This window comes from Urocitellus parryii, chromosome 1 (genome assembly GCF_045843805.1).
Source record: "Urocitellus parryii isolate mUroPar1 chromosome 1, mUroPar1.hap1, whole genome shotgun sequence".
NCBI classification, from domain to species: domain Eukaryota; kingdom Metazoa; phylum Chordata; class Mammalia; order Rodentia; family Sciuridae; genus Urocitellus; species Urocitellus parryii.
Window position 1 is genome coordinate 93607862 of NC_135531.1, and position 12677 is coordinate 93620538.

Sequence of the window (12677 nt, forward strand, 5' to 3'; positions counted from 1 at the left end):
CAAAAGTTCACCTGTGAGACAATGCAAGGTTTGGAGGAGAAATTATTAGGCTATAGCCTTAACATAATCAGTGAATTAATCCCTAATGGGATTAACTAAGTGGTAACTAGAAGCAGGTGGGTTGTAGCTGGAGCAAGTGGTTCATTGGGGGCATGGCTATGGGATACATATTTTGTATCTGGAGAGTGGAGTCTCTCTCTCTCTCTGCTCTTTGATCATCATGTGTGTTGCTTCCCTATGCCACACTCTTCTGCCATGTTGTTCAGCCTCGATGCAGGCCCAAGGAATAAAACCATGCCTGTCCATGAACTGAGACCTCTGAAACTATGAGATACTTAATAAACTTTTTCTCCTCTACAGTTGTTCTGGTCAAGTCTTTCAGTCACAGTAGTGAAAAAGCTGACTAAAACATTCCTCTAATTTGTTCTTATCAGAACAAACTTAGTCACAAAACTGACTAAAACACCAGGTATGAACCCATTTTCAAAGACTGGGAAAAAGGAAAGACCCTTCCTAGTTTGGGGTGAACTAGAAGGAAAACAAATACCTCTATCTCAACAAAAAGCAGAATTTTCCAACAGTGAAAACTGCCCAAATCTCATTAATACAAATGGACTGCCTGAATGACCTTTTTGTCAGGTATGTCAAAGAAAAGACTCAGGTAAGAATTGGGCCTCTAAGGTCCCTTTCTGATTCACATTTAACTGTAAAATTTGTTTAAATAATAAAAAATCTCAGGAATGAGTTGAGCCCACAAAATCCATGATTAATTCCCACTATTTACAGTGTTTCAGAACAGGGGTCCACAAACTATTTGTAACAACCAGGTAATACTGTAGGCTTTGTAAGCTGTCTGTCCCAACTGCTCAACTGTCACTGTAGCAAGAAAATAGCAGACTACATGTAAATGAATGAATATGGCTATATTCCAATACTTATGGACATTGAAATCTGAATTTCACATAATTTTCATGAGTCATGAAATACTATTCTTCTTTTGATGTTTTCCCAACAATTAAAATATATAAAAGCTAACTTAGCGTATAGATTATACCAAAACAGACAGCAGTCCCAATTAGACCCAAAGGCCATAATTTGCTAGTCCCTGCATTTGAGACTGGTGTTTATACTGAGCTTCTGAACTGCATAATTCTGGCAATGGTTGTCATCCCATGCCTTAACCTCCTTCTCCCTCATTCAAGAAATACCAAGCAAAGAAAACTTGTTAATTCAAGGCAATGAGGAGACAAATAGAGACTATTAATTCTCTAAAATCAAATAACCTGAACTGGTTATTAAAAAGTAAGGCAATCTCTAACCATTGAAGAATATAGTAGCTTCTACTTGTATACTATTAGAAAGCCTATTTTAATACTGACTAACAAGAGGAAAAGTTAGTCTGAATTAAAGACTATTTAAAATGCAATTTTATTGTTCACCAAGGAAGTATTACTGCAAAGCAGAAGGCCTAACAGGCCTGTTTTAATGAATAGATGACTCATCTGTAATCAGCACATTAATTGTTGGGATTCAAATGGGTGCTCTTAAAGTACTGGGAAAAATAGTTTTCTTTTTAAAGCAGGTTAAGCATTCCCTCTATAGCCTTTTTTAAAGTATCAATTTGCTTTGCAAACTGTATCCTTCCAAAGACTGTACTGGTAAACTTAACAAAATCTATGCAAATAAATAAATAAATAAATGCCACACGAATTTGGGCAACACTTTCCATATTTCAAAATCAATACTATCATTTAGCCTCTCAAATCTTAGGGTCAACACTGTACCTTCTGCCTCTTTTCAACCCTTTCAAATTATTTCGGAACTTGTCTTCATATTGGAGTTTCACTTCTCTTGCCCCAGTCTGAAGATTCAGCCGCACATGGGATCCTGCAGGAACAGCCTGACCTAAAAGCCAAGAAGAGAAAAGGTTTTTAAGGTCTAGAGTCCAAGGAGGGACTCCAGGATAGACTGGCTAGCTAGCAAGCCAATAGAACTTACTAGTTTATGAAGACCACACTGCTATGTTCAGTAACCTCTTTCAGGAAGCCTTCTCTTTCCCTCTAACCAACCCACCCCACATGTACTCCTTTTGCTAATCTATAAAGAAATCCGGCTGAGGCAAGGAGAGCCAGAGGTTATACACTTTAATCTAAAGGCCAATATTTTCTCATTAGAACTGCCTATTTGAGCTACTCTATATTTTCTTCAAATTAATTAATTTGAAGAAATTAATAAGCTTTTTTGTTACATGCAGCAGGTGAATGAATGGTGGATATCTACTCATCCCTGAGGACATAGCTACATAATTGTTTTCTCCAAGACAGTCTTCCTGCCCCTCCCCCAAAAGTCCCAAAGAGCCCCTGACAGCCTGCCATCCCAGCAAGCTTTCCACCTCACCACCCTCATCCATTTAACCAGGCTCCTTGTTATGAGCACGGGGACTGTATCTCCTCCTTTTGGATTTCCCTAGTCCTTATGCCAAGCTTGGCACATAAAATTTGTGGCTCATAACATCTATGAGATGGAAGAAAAAAGCAACTGGGAATGCAGGAAAACACGGCAAGCCAAGGAATCAGGGAGTAGAACCAAGAGAATTGAAAAACCCACTCCCACCTATCTCAGAGGAGCTGATCCATTAGCTGGGAAAACAAGTTTTGTGAGAATGAATGGACTATTCACATGCACTACACAAAACTACCAGAGTAAAGGATATTTACCAGGTAACTACTATACACCAGGCTACTGTGGTGGGTTTTAGGAATACAAAGATGAATGTTAATGTCTACCAGGACAGAGCATTTCAAGGAAAGGGCTTTTCAGGAGACAAGAAATGTGAAGCAAAGATGGTGCTTCTCTCACCTGGACTTTGACTCTGCTTTCTCGTCCCAGACGGTACTGCCTTGCTTAATTCAAGGGAAACTCATAGTACAAGTTGTCTCAGAATGATCAGGTAAACCCTGAATATAAGAGGGCAAGGAAGTAGCAAGAATTCCTTTTCGCAATTCTGGCAGGATCATATTGAACTCTGAATTACTCCAGCCACTCTGCTGCCAAACAAGGAGCCAAGGAAAAAGCATGCCAAGACATACTGCTTCTCTTCTGCTGCCCCACTTCAGTAGGGAGCTGCTGTGTCTTTGGCTAAAGTACACAGCAACCTATAGTTCCTCAGGGTTTATGCATAACGATCTCCCTCTAACCTCAGCCAAAGTATTTTAAGAATTCAAAAACAAAAACAAACACAAAACGTGTTCATAGTACACTGAGAGAACCATTCTCTGGGGTGGCTTTCTGATAAGGTTAAGTTGGGGGTCAAATGAGGCAAAAAGACTTAGACTGAGGGAAAATGGAATTTCAAATGGAGGGAGCAACAAGTGAAAAAGTTCTGACACAGAAACCTGTAGGCTACTAGAGTGGAGGAGCAGACCAGGCTGGCAGGACTGTGGGGGCTTCTGGCTTAGTATACCATCAGGAATCCTAGGCTTCTTTCCTGGGATGGGAAAATAAAACTAACGTTTGAGGACAATGGTTCTCATTAATCCATTTAATGGATTAATAATTTGAATGGACTGCTGGGTAATAACTATAGACAAGTAGGGGGTGGCTAGAGGAACTTGGGAGCATGCCCTTGGGGTTTATATCAACCCTGGTTCCTGAACTCAAGCTTTCTCTTTGCTTCTTGGCTGTCATGAACTGAGCAGCTTTCCTCAGCCATGTCCTTTTGCCATGATGTTCTGCCTCACCTTGAGCCCAGAGTAATGAAGCCGGCCTTCTATGGAACAAGACCAGGAGCCCCTAAATAAACTTTTTCTCCTCTATAATTGTTCTGGTTGGGTCCTTTAGTCACAATAGTGAAACAGCTGACTAAAACACTCCTACAAGAGGGCCATTTCACCAGCTGTTTCTTTTGCCCAGAATATTCTTTCTAACCTCAGCCTCCATCTCCTCACTATCTCTAATACCAACTAAGGGTCACTTCCTCTAAGAAGCATCTTCTGTTCCCTGGGATCAGATCTATCTGCCCCAAAGGCTTGTGCAGCACCATGAACCTCTCTCTTCTTTATAGCACTTAGTACAAGCATTAGTTATAGTTTTCTATTTTTTTTTAATATTTATTTTTTTTAGTTCTCGGCGGACACAACATCTTTGTTTGTATGTGGTGTTGAGGATCGAACCCAGGCCGCACGCATGCCAGGCGAGAGTGCTACCGCTTGAGCCACATCCCCAGCCCAGTTATAGTTTTCTATAGGTTAAATACTCATTATTTTTCCTGTAAGGATTGTCATATGGCCTAATATATAGTGAACTGTCAATAATTATTTGTTGAGTAAACATTTTTAAATGAAAAAGAGGACATCCTGGCTGATCTACAAGTGTATAAAAAGAACAATACGGATTTTCACTAGGGCAGGTAGATTCATAATAATTAGTTGTGTTAACAGCTATTTTTAGCAGTAATAGTACTACTACTACTACTACTACTAATAATAATAATAATAATAGCAGTGTCAGGAGGGAGGAGGGCAGGAAAAGAGTAAATACTGGGGACTGACATTAGCCAAATTAAACTATTATATTGTGTGCAAGTACAAATCTGTAACAACAAATCCCACCATTATGTACAACTATAATGCACCAATAAAAAATATGGGAAAAAAGGAAATAAAAAGTTTAATAGTTATGCTGGGCTGTCTATTAAAAATAATAACAATAAATGCAGTGTCTTGAATTTTCTGATTTTGATCAAGAATAGAAACAGATGAATACACAGAAATAATAGAGAACATGAGTATAGAAGCTTCAGATATGACAGGTTAGACCTTGCTAAGATGGCCAAGGAAGACAGGAAAATCTTATGTAAATCTATTTTATTTGGAGAGAATTTCCAAAATTGCACTTTTCACAAAAGCCACCCCAGGAGCAAGCACAGTAACATTAACTCAAAACACAGGTTATGCTCATTTAAAATGTAAAACCAGTCATGGCAGAAGCAACAGAAAATGTAGTATTTAAAGGTTTCTACCCCATTGGGAAAAAGGCCAAGTTAGAGAGTGTTATCTGATCTGCATCATTTAACTTCTGTGGCAAAAGAAAAAAGTACCAGAAAGAATATTGAGAAAGAGCAAAACAGAGGCATAGAGAAATCGTGTGTGTGTGCACACGTGTGTGTGTGTGTGTGTGTGTGTGTGTGTATGAGAGAGAGAGAGAGAGAGAGAGAGAGAGAGAGAGAGTGTGTGTGTGTGTGTGTGTGTGTGTGTGTGTGTGTGTGTGTGTCAGGAGCCAGATATGGGAGGCAAGGGAATAAATAGGCAGAAAATAAAATTGGGATCCAGAAAGGCAGACGGGCCTTCAAAGCCTACACTGGCAGTCCCTCGACTGCTGACTCTTTTTTTTTTTTTTTTCCCTCCATGGAAAACCCTCTTGTTTATTTGATTAAACAAAAATAAAATAAGCTGCATAGGAACAATTTTAAAGTCCAAAGCGACACCAACTTTGTTTTAAGGCTGTAGTAGCTAATACTGCATCTCCTTGTTACCTTCTCCGGCCTTCTCTGTGGACCAAAGCGATACATTCAGAAGCCTGTAAGCTAACATAGGAGTTTTTGAACACCTTTCCATTGGTTCTTCATCTGCTCATTGCCTGTCATGCCTCAGCCTGCAACATTAACATTTAAGATTTAAAAGTAAAAACCAAAGGGGGGAAGAGGGGGAAATACAAATAAAGAAAAACCCACTTTTGCCTACTAAAGGTTTGGGGGAAAATCTTGATTTCCCCACCCATCCACCAAAATGATGGAGTCGGCATTCCCAAGGCCAAGACCACTTAAAAAGAGGCAAAAGGCAGTTGGCACCCCACAAGGGCCGATAGTCTGCTTTGTGCAGCTAGAGAAGTTATTGTGGTGGTGCGTATTTCTCCTATCAGTTTGCCTGGAACAAATAATAAAAATTAGAGGTTTAATGTAGTCAGTATGACTAACACCGGGCATAAGATCTGTGTTAGAATCCCCCAATCCTGCATTTACTTTTCCTTTAAAAAAATAATAAATAAATAAAAAACTCAACCAAGACACATATTCTATACAAAAAAAAAAAAAAATTAAAGCATTTTGCTGACCAGGCATGATATCTAATGAACAGTATTAAACAAGATTTATTTAAAAAAAAAAATACTAACAACCCTCCCACCCAACTGACTATACCTATCATGCTAATTTAAAACATGCCTTTACCCACCCACCCTCATCTGCATTGACTTTAGGGGAAAAGCAAGGGGGGGGGATCTTACCACCCTAAACACAAGAAAACCCCCTAAATGTGAAAAACTCTTCCTCTGAAGACAACTACACAAACTGCTGGAAACATAAAGAACTATTACAGAGCTGGTTATTTAAAGAAAGTAAACACTTTGCTAGACACACCAACATTTAGCCAGTGTGCTCTGAGATAGCCGTAAGAAAAAAATATCACCTGAGCTGTAAGTTAACACAATCATTAAGAGGAGGTCTAAGACCGTGTGGATACACAAAACTTTTAGAACCATTGCTGGTTAAATAATGATGGAGAACATCCCACCAGGCTGGCTTGTTAACCCATAAGATCAGTTTGTTTGTTTTTTAAATAGACATTATTGAGGTATTTCTTCACCGTGATATTTACAAACCCAACTCTCATTATTACAGTGGTGTCAGGACCCTCTCTTCCCACTGAACCAAAAATCAAACAGGGAAGAGGAGGGGCAGAAGGTCAATACAGTATATCCTGATAATATGCTTCTCAAATTTATTAAGTATTTAACAAACAAGTAAAGGGGGAGGGGGGGACCCGTCCACATGTTTACCTTTGGTAGGAAAAAAAAATTAAAACACAAAACAAAAGGGCAACACACACTTTGCCTGTCACTGCTCAAAAGCAACAGTGATTGCTGAGAGGTTATGGCCATGGACATCCTACTGGGTTCAGAAAGGTACAGTTACAATCATGAAGTCAAAAGGATTTTCATTCCCTTCAAATGTGTGATGTTTCCAACTAGACTTCAAATTTCCCCCTAAAAGGGTATATCTGCAGACACTGGAATACAGAGATAAAACATTTTTTCTCTTGAAGAGAAAGAGAGACCTAAGGTATTTATTTCTAATTCCTCCTAAATCCTCCAGTAGATCAGATTAACCAGTAGTTTCATAATACTGAACAACATAACATGGTAAAGGTATATGTATGTATGTGTGTGTGTGTGTGTATGTGTGTGTGTATACACACACATACACACACACACACACACATATTTCTTTTTCAGAGGGGGGAAGTCTGATTGGTGAGAACTACTTGGGTTTATGACTGCATTTACCTGACATCTCTTTCTTTTAAAGGTCAATCTGGCATTTCTCCTGAAGAATCCAGGTCTAGATTTATGAAAACATTTCTTACAGAGGTAGGTAGCTTCCCACTTCCACCCACTCCCCACTGGATTAATAATACTATTCTTTCCAAAACCATCATTTGCTAACATGAGGTAGATGACTTTTGCCAAAAGTGAGGTAGAAACTAAATGAAAGGAGTTAGGATGCCAGAGAAACCCTCAGAGCCTGACTACTGACTCTTTTGAGAGCAGATCCTATGGCTAAGTATCCCATCCTGCTGACATTCTGTCCACAATAAATAAGGCTATCTCATGCTTGAGTTTTGACACCTACTGGAACTATCACCAACTTCAATCACAGGCCAGGACCCAGATAACAACTGCTTTTCCAGGGGAAGAAAAATTGGTGGCAGATTGCATCACTGTCTCCAAATTTCTTTTGTTTTGTTTTTTTCCCTTTCCCCTCACTTCCTCTTATATGTAATTTTGTATAATAATGAGGGTCTCCTTCCATTTCCATGCAATTTCCCTTATCTCTCCCTTTCCCTCCCACCTCTCGTCCCAGTTTAATGGTAATCTTCTTCTCATGCTCTTCCTCCCTGCTCTGTTCTGAGTTGCCCTCCTTATATCAAAGAAGACATTTGGCATTTGTTTTTTAGGGATTGGCTAGCTTCACTTAGCATAATCTGCTCTAATGCCATCCATTTCCCTGCAAATGCCATGATTTTGTCATTTTTAGTGCTGAGTAATACTCCATTGTGTATAAATGCCACATTTTTTTTATCCATTCATCTATTGAAGGGCATCTAGGTTGGTTCCACAGTCTAGCTATTGTGAATTGTGCTTGTCTCCAAATTTCTTATTCTCTACTTATTATACTGTTTGCTACATGCCCTTGAAGTTCCTCATACTAGTGGTACAGGGTACTTTCCTACCTCTTGACTTTAGATTTGGCTTGTGAGGTGTTTTGGCCAGTGGGATACTAGCAAAAGTGCCACAAAGAGGTTTTTGAAATGTGCTTTTGTAGTTGATTTGTGTCTTGGGATTCTGTCATCATCATGAGAAAAAGTTGCTAGACTTCTGGTCCAAGAAGAATGGGAGACTCATGAAGCAGACCAGACCTAAACTACTGTTTCTTTAAAGCCCCACTAAGCCCAACCATGATCAGGCCAAGTTTAGCTGATCTGCAGATACATGAATAAGAATAAATGGATTTCTTTTTAAATTTTTCACTTTGAATTATGTTTGAACTTACACCAAGTTTGCAGAAATGGTAGAGTTTCCAAACACTCCTTCCTAACGTTAACATCTTACATAACTATTGTATAATGAACAATATCTATAGCCTTTTGAAAGGTCCTTTTCAAACCTTACCAGTGTTTCTACTTTCCTTTTTTTTGTTCCCAGATCCCACATGACCTATCTCCTGGTCTCCTATATGCTGCAACAGTTTTTCAGTCTTTACTTGTCATCTATTACCTTGGCATCCCTGAGGAATACTGATCAGTTTATTCAGGATTGTCTGATATCTTTTCATGATCAAACTAAGGTCATAAACCCCTGTTACAGGCACCACAAAGATGCCATGTCCTTCTCAATGCATCATATCACAGGATTTGTCATTTCAATATGTCTTATTATTGATGATTCCAGCCTAGATTGAGAAATCAAAGTAATCTCTACTATGCTTTTCTACTGTTGTAAACAAAAATCACAGGAAACTATCAAACTGTGAAAAAATTAAAAAGTTAAACATGAACATAGAGCTAGTATGTGAATGCAGAAATTCTATACCTAGATGTATATCCAAAAAACCCAAAAACATGTTTACACAAAAACTTATAAATAATACAGCTGTGAGCATTATAATCTGTTAAAATATAGAAATGACCTAAATATCCATCAATTTATAAACAAATAAAATGTGATCTATCCACACAATGAAATACTATGTCTCCATTTAAAGAAGTGAAAAAATACTGACACATCCTATAACACAGATGAACCTTAAAAATATTAGGCTAAGTGAAAGACACACCAAAAAGCCACATTCATATAGTTCCTTTTATATGCCTTTTCCAACATAGCAAATCCATAGAGACAGATTACTGACCATCAAGGGGAAGGGAAAGGGGAAGAAAGGAATGGGGAGTATTAGGGTTATGGGTATATTTGGGGGATGATAAAAATGTTCTAGAATTAGATACTGGTGCACCACAAGGTGAAGTTACTAAAAACAAAACACTGAATTATTTTTAAAATTTGAGGAAATACTTTGATTACACAAATCCCTACAAATCGTTATATAATGTTAGGGGAGATCATCTGCAATTACTATTAGAGTAATTACTTAATGGTGATCTTTTACTTCCTATTCCCCTCCTTCTTTAGACATTTATTAATGGGATTTTCACTGAAAGGAAAAATGGTAACTTTAAACAGTGGAACCAACTTAGTTGCCCTTCAGTATATGAATGGATTTAAAAAATGTGGCATATATACACAATGGAATTTTACTCAGCAATAAAAGAATAAAATCATGGCATTTGCAGGTAAATGGATTGTGTTGGAGAAGATATGCTAAGTGAAATCAGCCAGTCCCCCAAAACAAATACCAAGTGTTTTCTCTGATACAAGGGGGCTGATTCATAGTGGGGTAGGGAGAGGGAGCTTGGGAGGAATAGGCGAACTCTAGATAGGGCAGAGGGGTGGGAGGAAAAGGGAAGGGGCAGGGGGTTAGCAAGGATGGTGGAATTTGATGGACATCATTATCCAAAGTACATGTTGGTGTCAACATACTTTATATACAACCAGAGATATGAAAAAATTTTGCTGTATATGTGTAATAAGAATTGTAATGCATTCCACTGTCATTTATTTTTTAAAAAATCAATTAAAAATGATTTAAGAAAAAATATCACTTTGTAAAAAATAAATGATGGAATAAATAGGAGTTGGAACATGGCAGGCGGAGGGAGCAATCTTGTGACCTCCTCAGCTATGCTGGCAGGAATGTCCAGCAACACTGGGCTGAGGTGGTACCTAAGCAAGCAGTTTGAGCTTCTCAGAGGCCACAGCAAACTCGGGTGCGGGTAAATCCAGACCACTCCGCGGAGTTACTGGCTGGTAGATTTGCCACCCGCCTCAGACCGGCCTCAACTCGGTGCTACAGAGACCCTCGAGCAGAGTAAAGAAACAAAACTTCGGAGCTTGGAGGATCTTTTGAGGTGGTGCCAACCAAGCCTCCATGGACCAGTGGATCCAGAGCTGAGGTAGGATTTAGGAGAGACAACCAGACCCACCTTCCCCATCACACATCCCAGCAAGGAAACCAGCATCCACCATGGCAGAGAACTGACGCCATCAGAGTTCCGTAGATGGAACGCTCCACAGCGAAATTGGCACCACAGGTGTGTGACCCTCAGCCCTCCATCCCCATACAGCTGGGAAATCTCAAAAATCTCTCCCCAGCTCTCTGTGGGCATAATTATCAGAGCGGAAGGAATCAGGAGGGGCACATGACCTCCATCTCCCCCTCCCACCAGCGGTGTCAGCCAAGGCCTTTTTCTGCCAGCGCCCGGGGGGGGCGTGGCTACCGGAGGGAATCAGGCAAAATAAGCTGATAGCCCCCAACCCCCATGCTCCACAAAATCGGGGTCTGGGTGAATGGCAAACAGAGAGCGTGCACTGTCAAGAGAACAGGGCACCCAGAGGGCTATAGGCCCAGAGTGTAGCTAGATCTGTGGAGAATGCCACCGGTCAGTGGGGCCTGGCTGGCAGGAGAAGGGGGGGGCGGCCCGGCCACCGACCAGGATTGGTGAGCCACCCAGCTGGGGAGGAGGAGCCTTATCACAGGGATTGTTTCCTGCGTCTTGAGGACAGAAGCTTGGCCCGGAGGGCACAGCTCCACCTACTGGAAGAGAAGATAATCAAACTCTTAAGACTGCATTTATTCAATTTTTTCCCCTTTTCTTTTATTCTTCCTATTTTTCTTTCTCTCTCTCTTTAGTGACTTCTTCCTTCCCCTTCCCCTACCTATCCTCCCAAGCATTACGACTTCAACTATGTGTAATTTACAAAATGCATATAGGTGAATGTTCCAAGGCGGTCTATAGTACTCCCAAGTCTCTAGCTACCCCCAAATACTCTGTTCCATTCTCCTGTTAATATCCCCCTTCAGTAGAGCAATCTTCCAAGGTTGCTAAGATATACCAACCCCCATACCATCACATCACCCGACCCAAACATAAAGTCCTAAGACCAAACCTCAAGTCGCTATTCGCCATCAGAATCCATATATCATTTATGAAATGAATGAATTTGCTTTAAAGTACAATAAAACCCAACATCTCCAGACATAGTCTCCCATCACAAAGGAGAGATCTCGAAGATATACAAAACCAAAACAAATTTATAGGAGTAAGTAGTAACACAGCAGTCAAACAGAGCCAGAAAGTAACGCGAGCATCATGAAAAAAATAAAAAAACAGGAAAAAAAGGACTACAAACAATGCAGGACAGCCCAAATCCATAGGAGAACCTAAAGGCATCAGGAAAATGGTCAGATAAAGAACTCAAGGCATACCTGACTCAGATGGAATGGAATCTTAAAGAGGTTATTAGACAGCAAATGCAAACAATGAAAGAACACCTCAACAACAAACTACATAAACAAATTCAAGAAGCAAATCAACAATTCTACTGGGAGAGGTTATTAAAAAAAATCAAACAATAATCCTAGAAATGAAGGAAACTATAAACCAAATTAAAAACTCAACTGAGAGTATTATAGTAGAGTAGATCAAATAGAAGTCAAAACATCAGACAATGAAGACAAAATATATCATCTCGAAAAGAGTCTAGTCAACTCAGAAAGGCTGGTAAGAAATCACGAGCAAAACATACAAGAGATATGGGATATCATAAAAAAACCAAACTTAAGAGTCATTGGGATAGAGGAAGGTATAGAGGTCCAAACCAAAGGAATGAGCAATCTGTTGAATGAAATAATTTTAGAAAACTTTCCATACATGAAAAATGAAACGGATATCCAAATCCTAGAAGCCTACAGTACACCGAACACACAGAACCACAATAGACCAACTCCAAGACACAATATTATGAAGATATCCAACATACAGAACAAGGAGAGAATATTAAAAGCTACAAGAGAAAGGAGGCAGATTACATTCAGGGGTAAACCAATTAAGTTAACAGCTGATTTCTCATCACAGATACTGAAAGTATTTCAAATGCTGAAAGATAATGGGTGCCAACCAAGAATATTGTATCCAGCAAAATTAAGCTGTCACGTTTGACAACGC

At 39.6% G+C, this 12677-nt stretch overlaps 1 protein-coding gene and 1 long non-coding RNA gene across 4 annotated transcripts in view; one reads left to right on the forward strand and one right to left on the reverse strand.

Annotated features, from left to right (window-relative positions):
• The window catches only part of Sil1 (SIL1 nucleotide exchange factor), a 253723-nt gene that overhangs the window by 104525 nt on the left and 136521 nt on the right, over window positions 1-12677 (reverse strand). For all 3 annotated transcript variants that reach the window (XM_026401280.2, XM_077800745.1, XM_077800749.1), the window contains one exon: window positions 1785-1905. In XM_026401280.2, coding sequence (XP_026257065.1) covers window positions 1785-1905 — 121 coding nt within the window. The remainder of the gene's footprint in view (window positions 1-1784; window positions 1906-12677) is intronic.
• The window catches only part of LOC113191506 (uncharacterized), a 283383-nt gene that overhangs the window by 70040 nt on the left and 200666 nt on the right, over window positions 1-12677 (forward strand). The window lies entirely within an intron of this gene.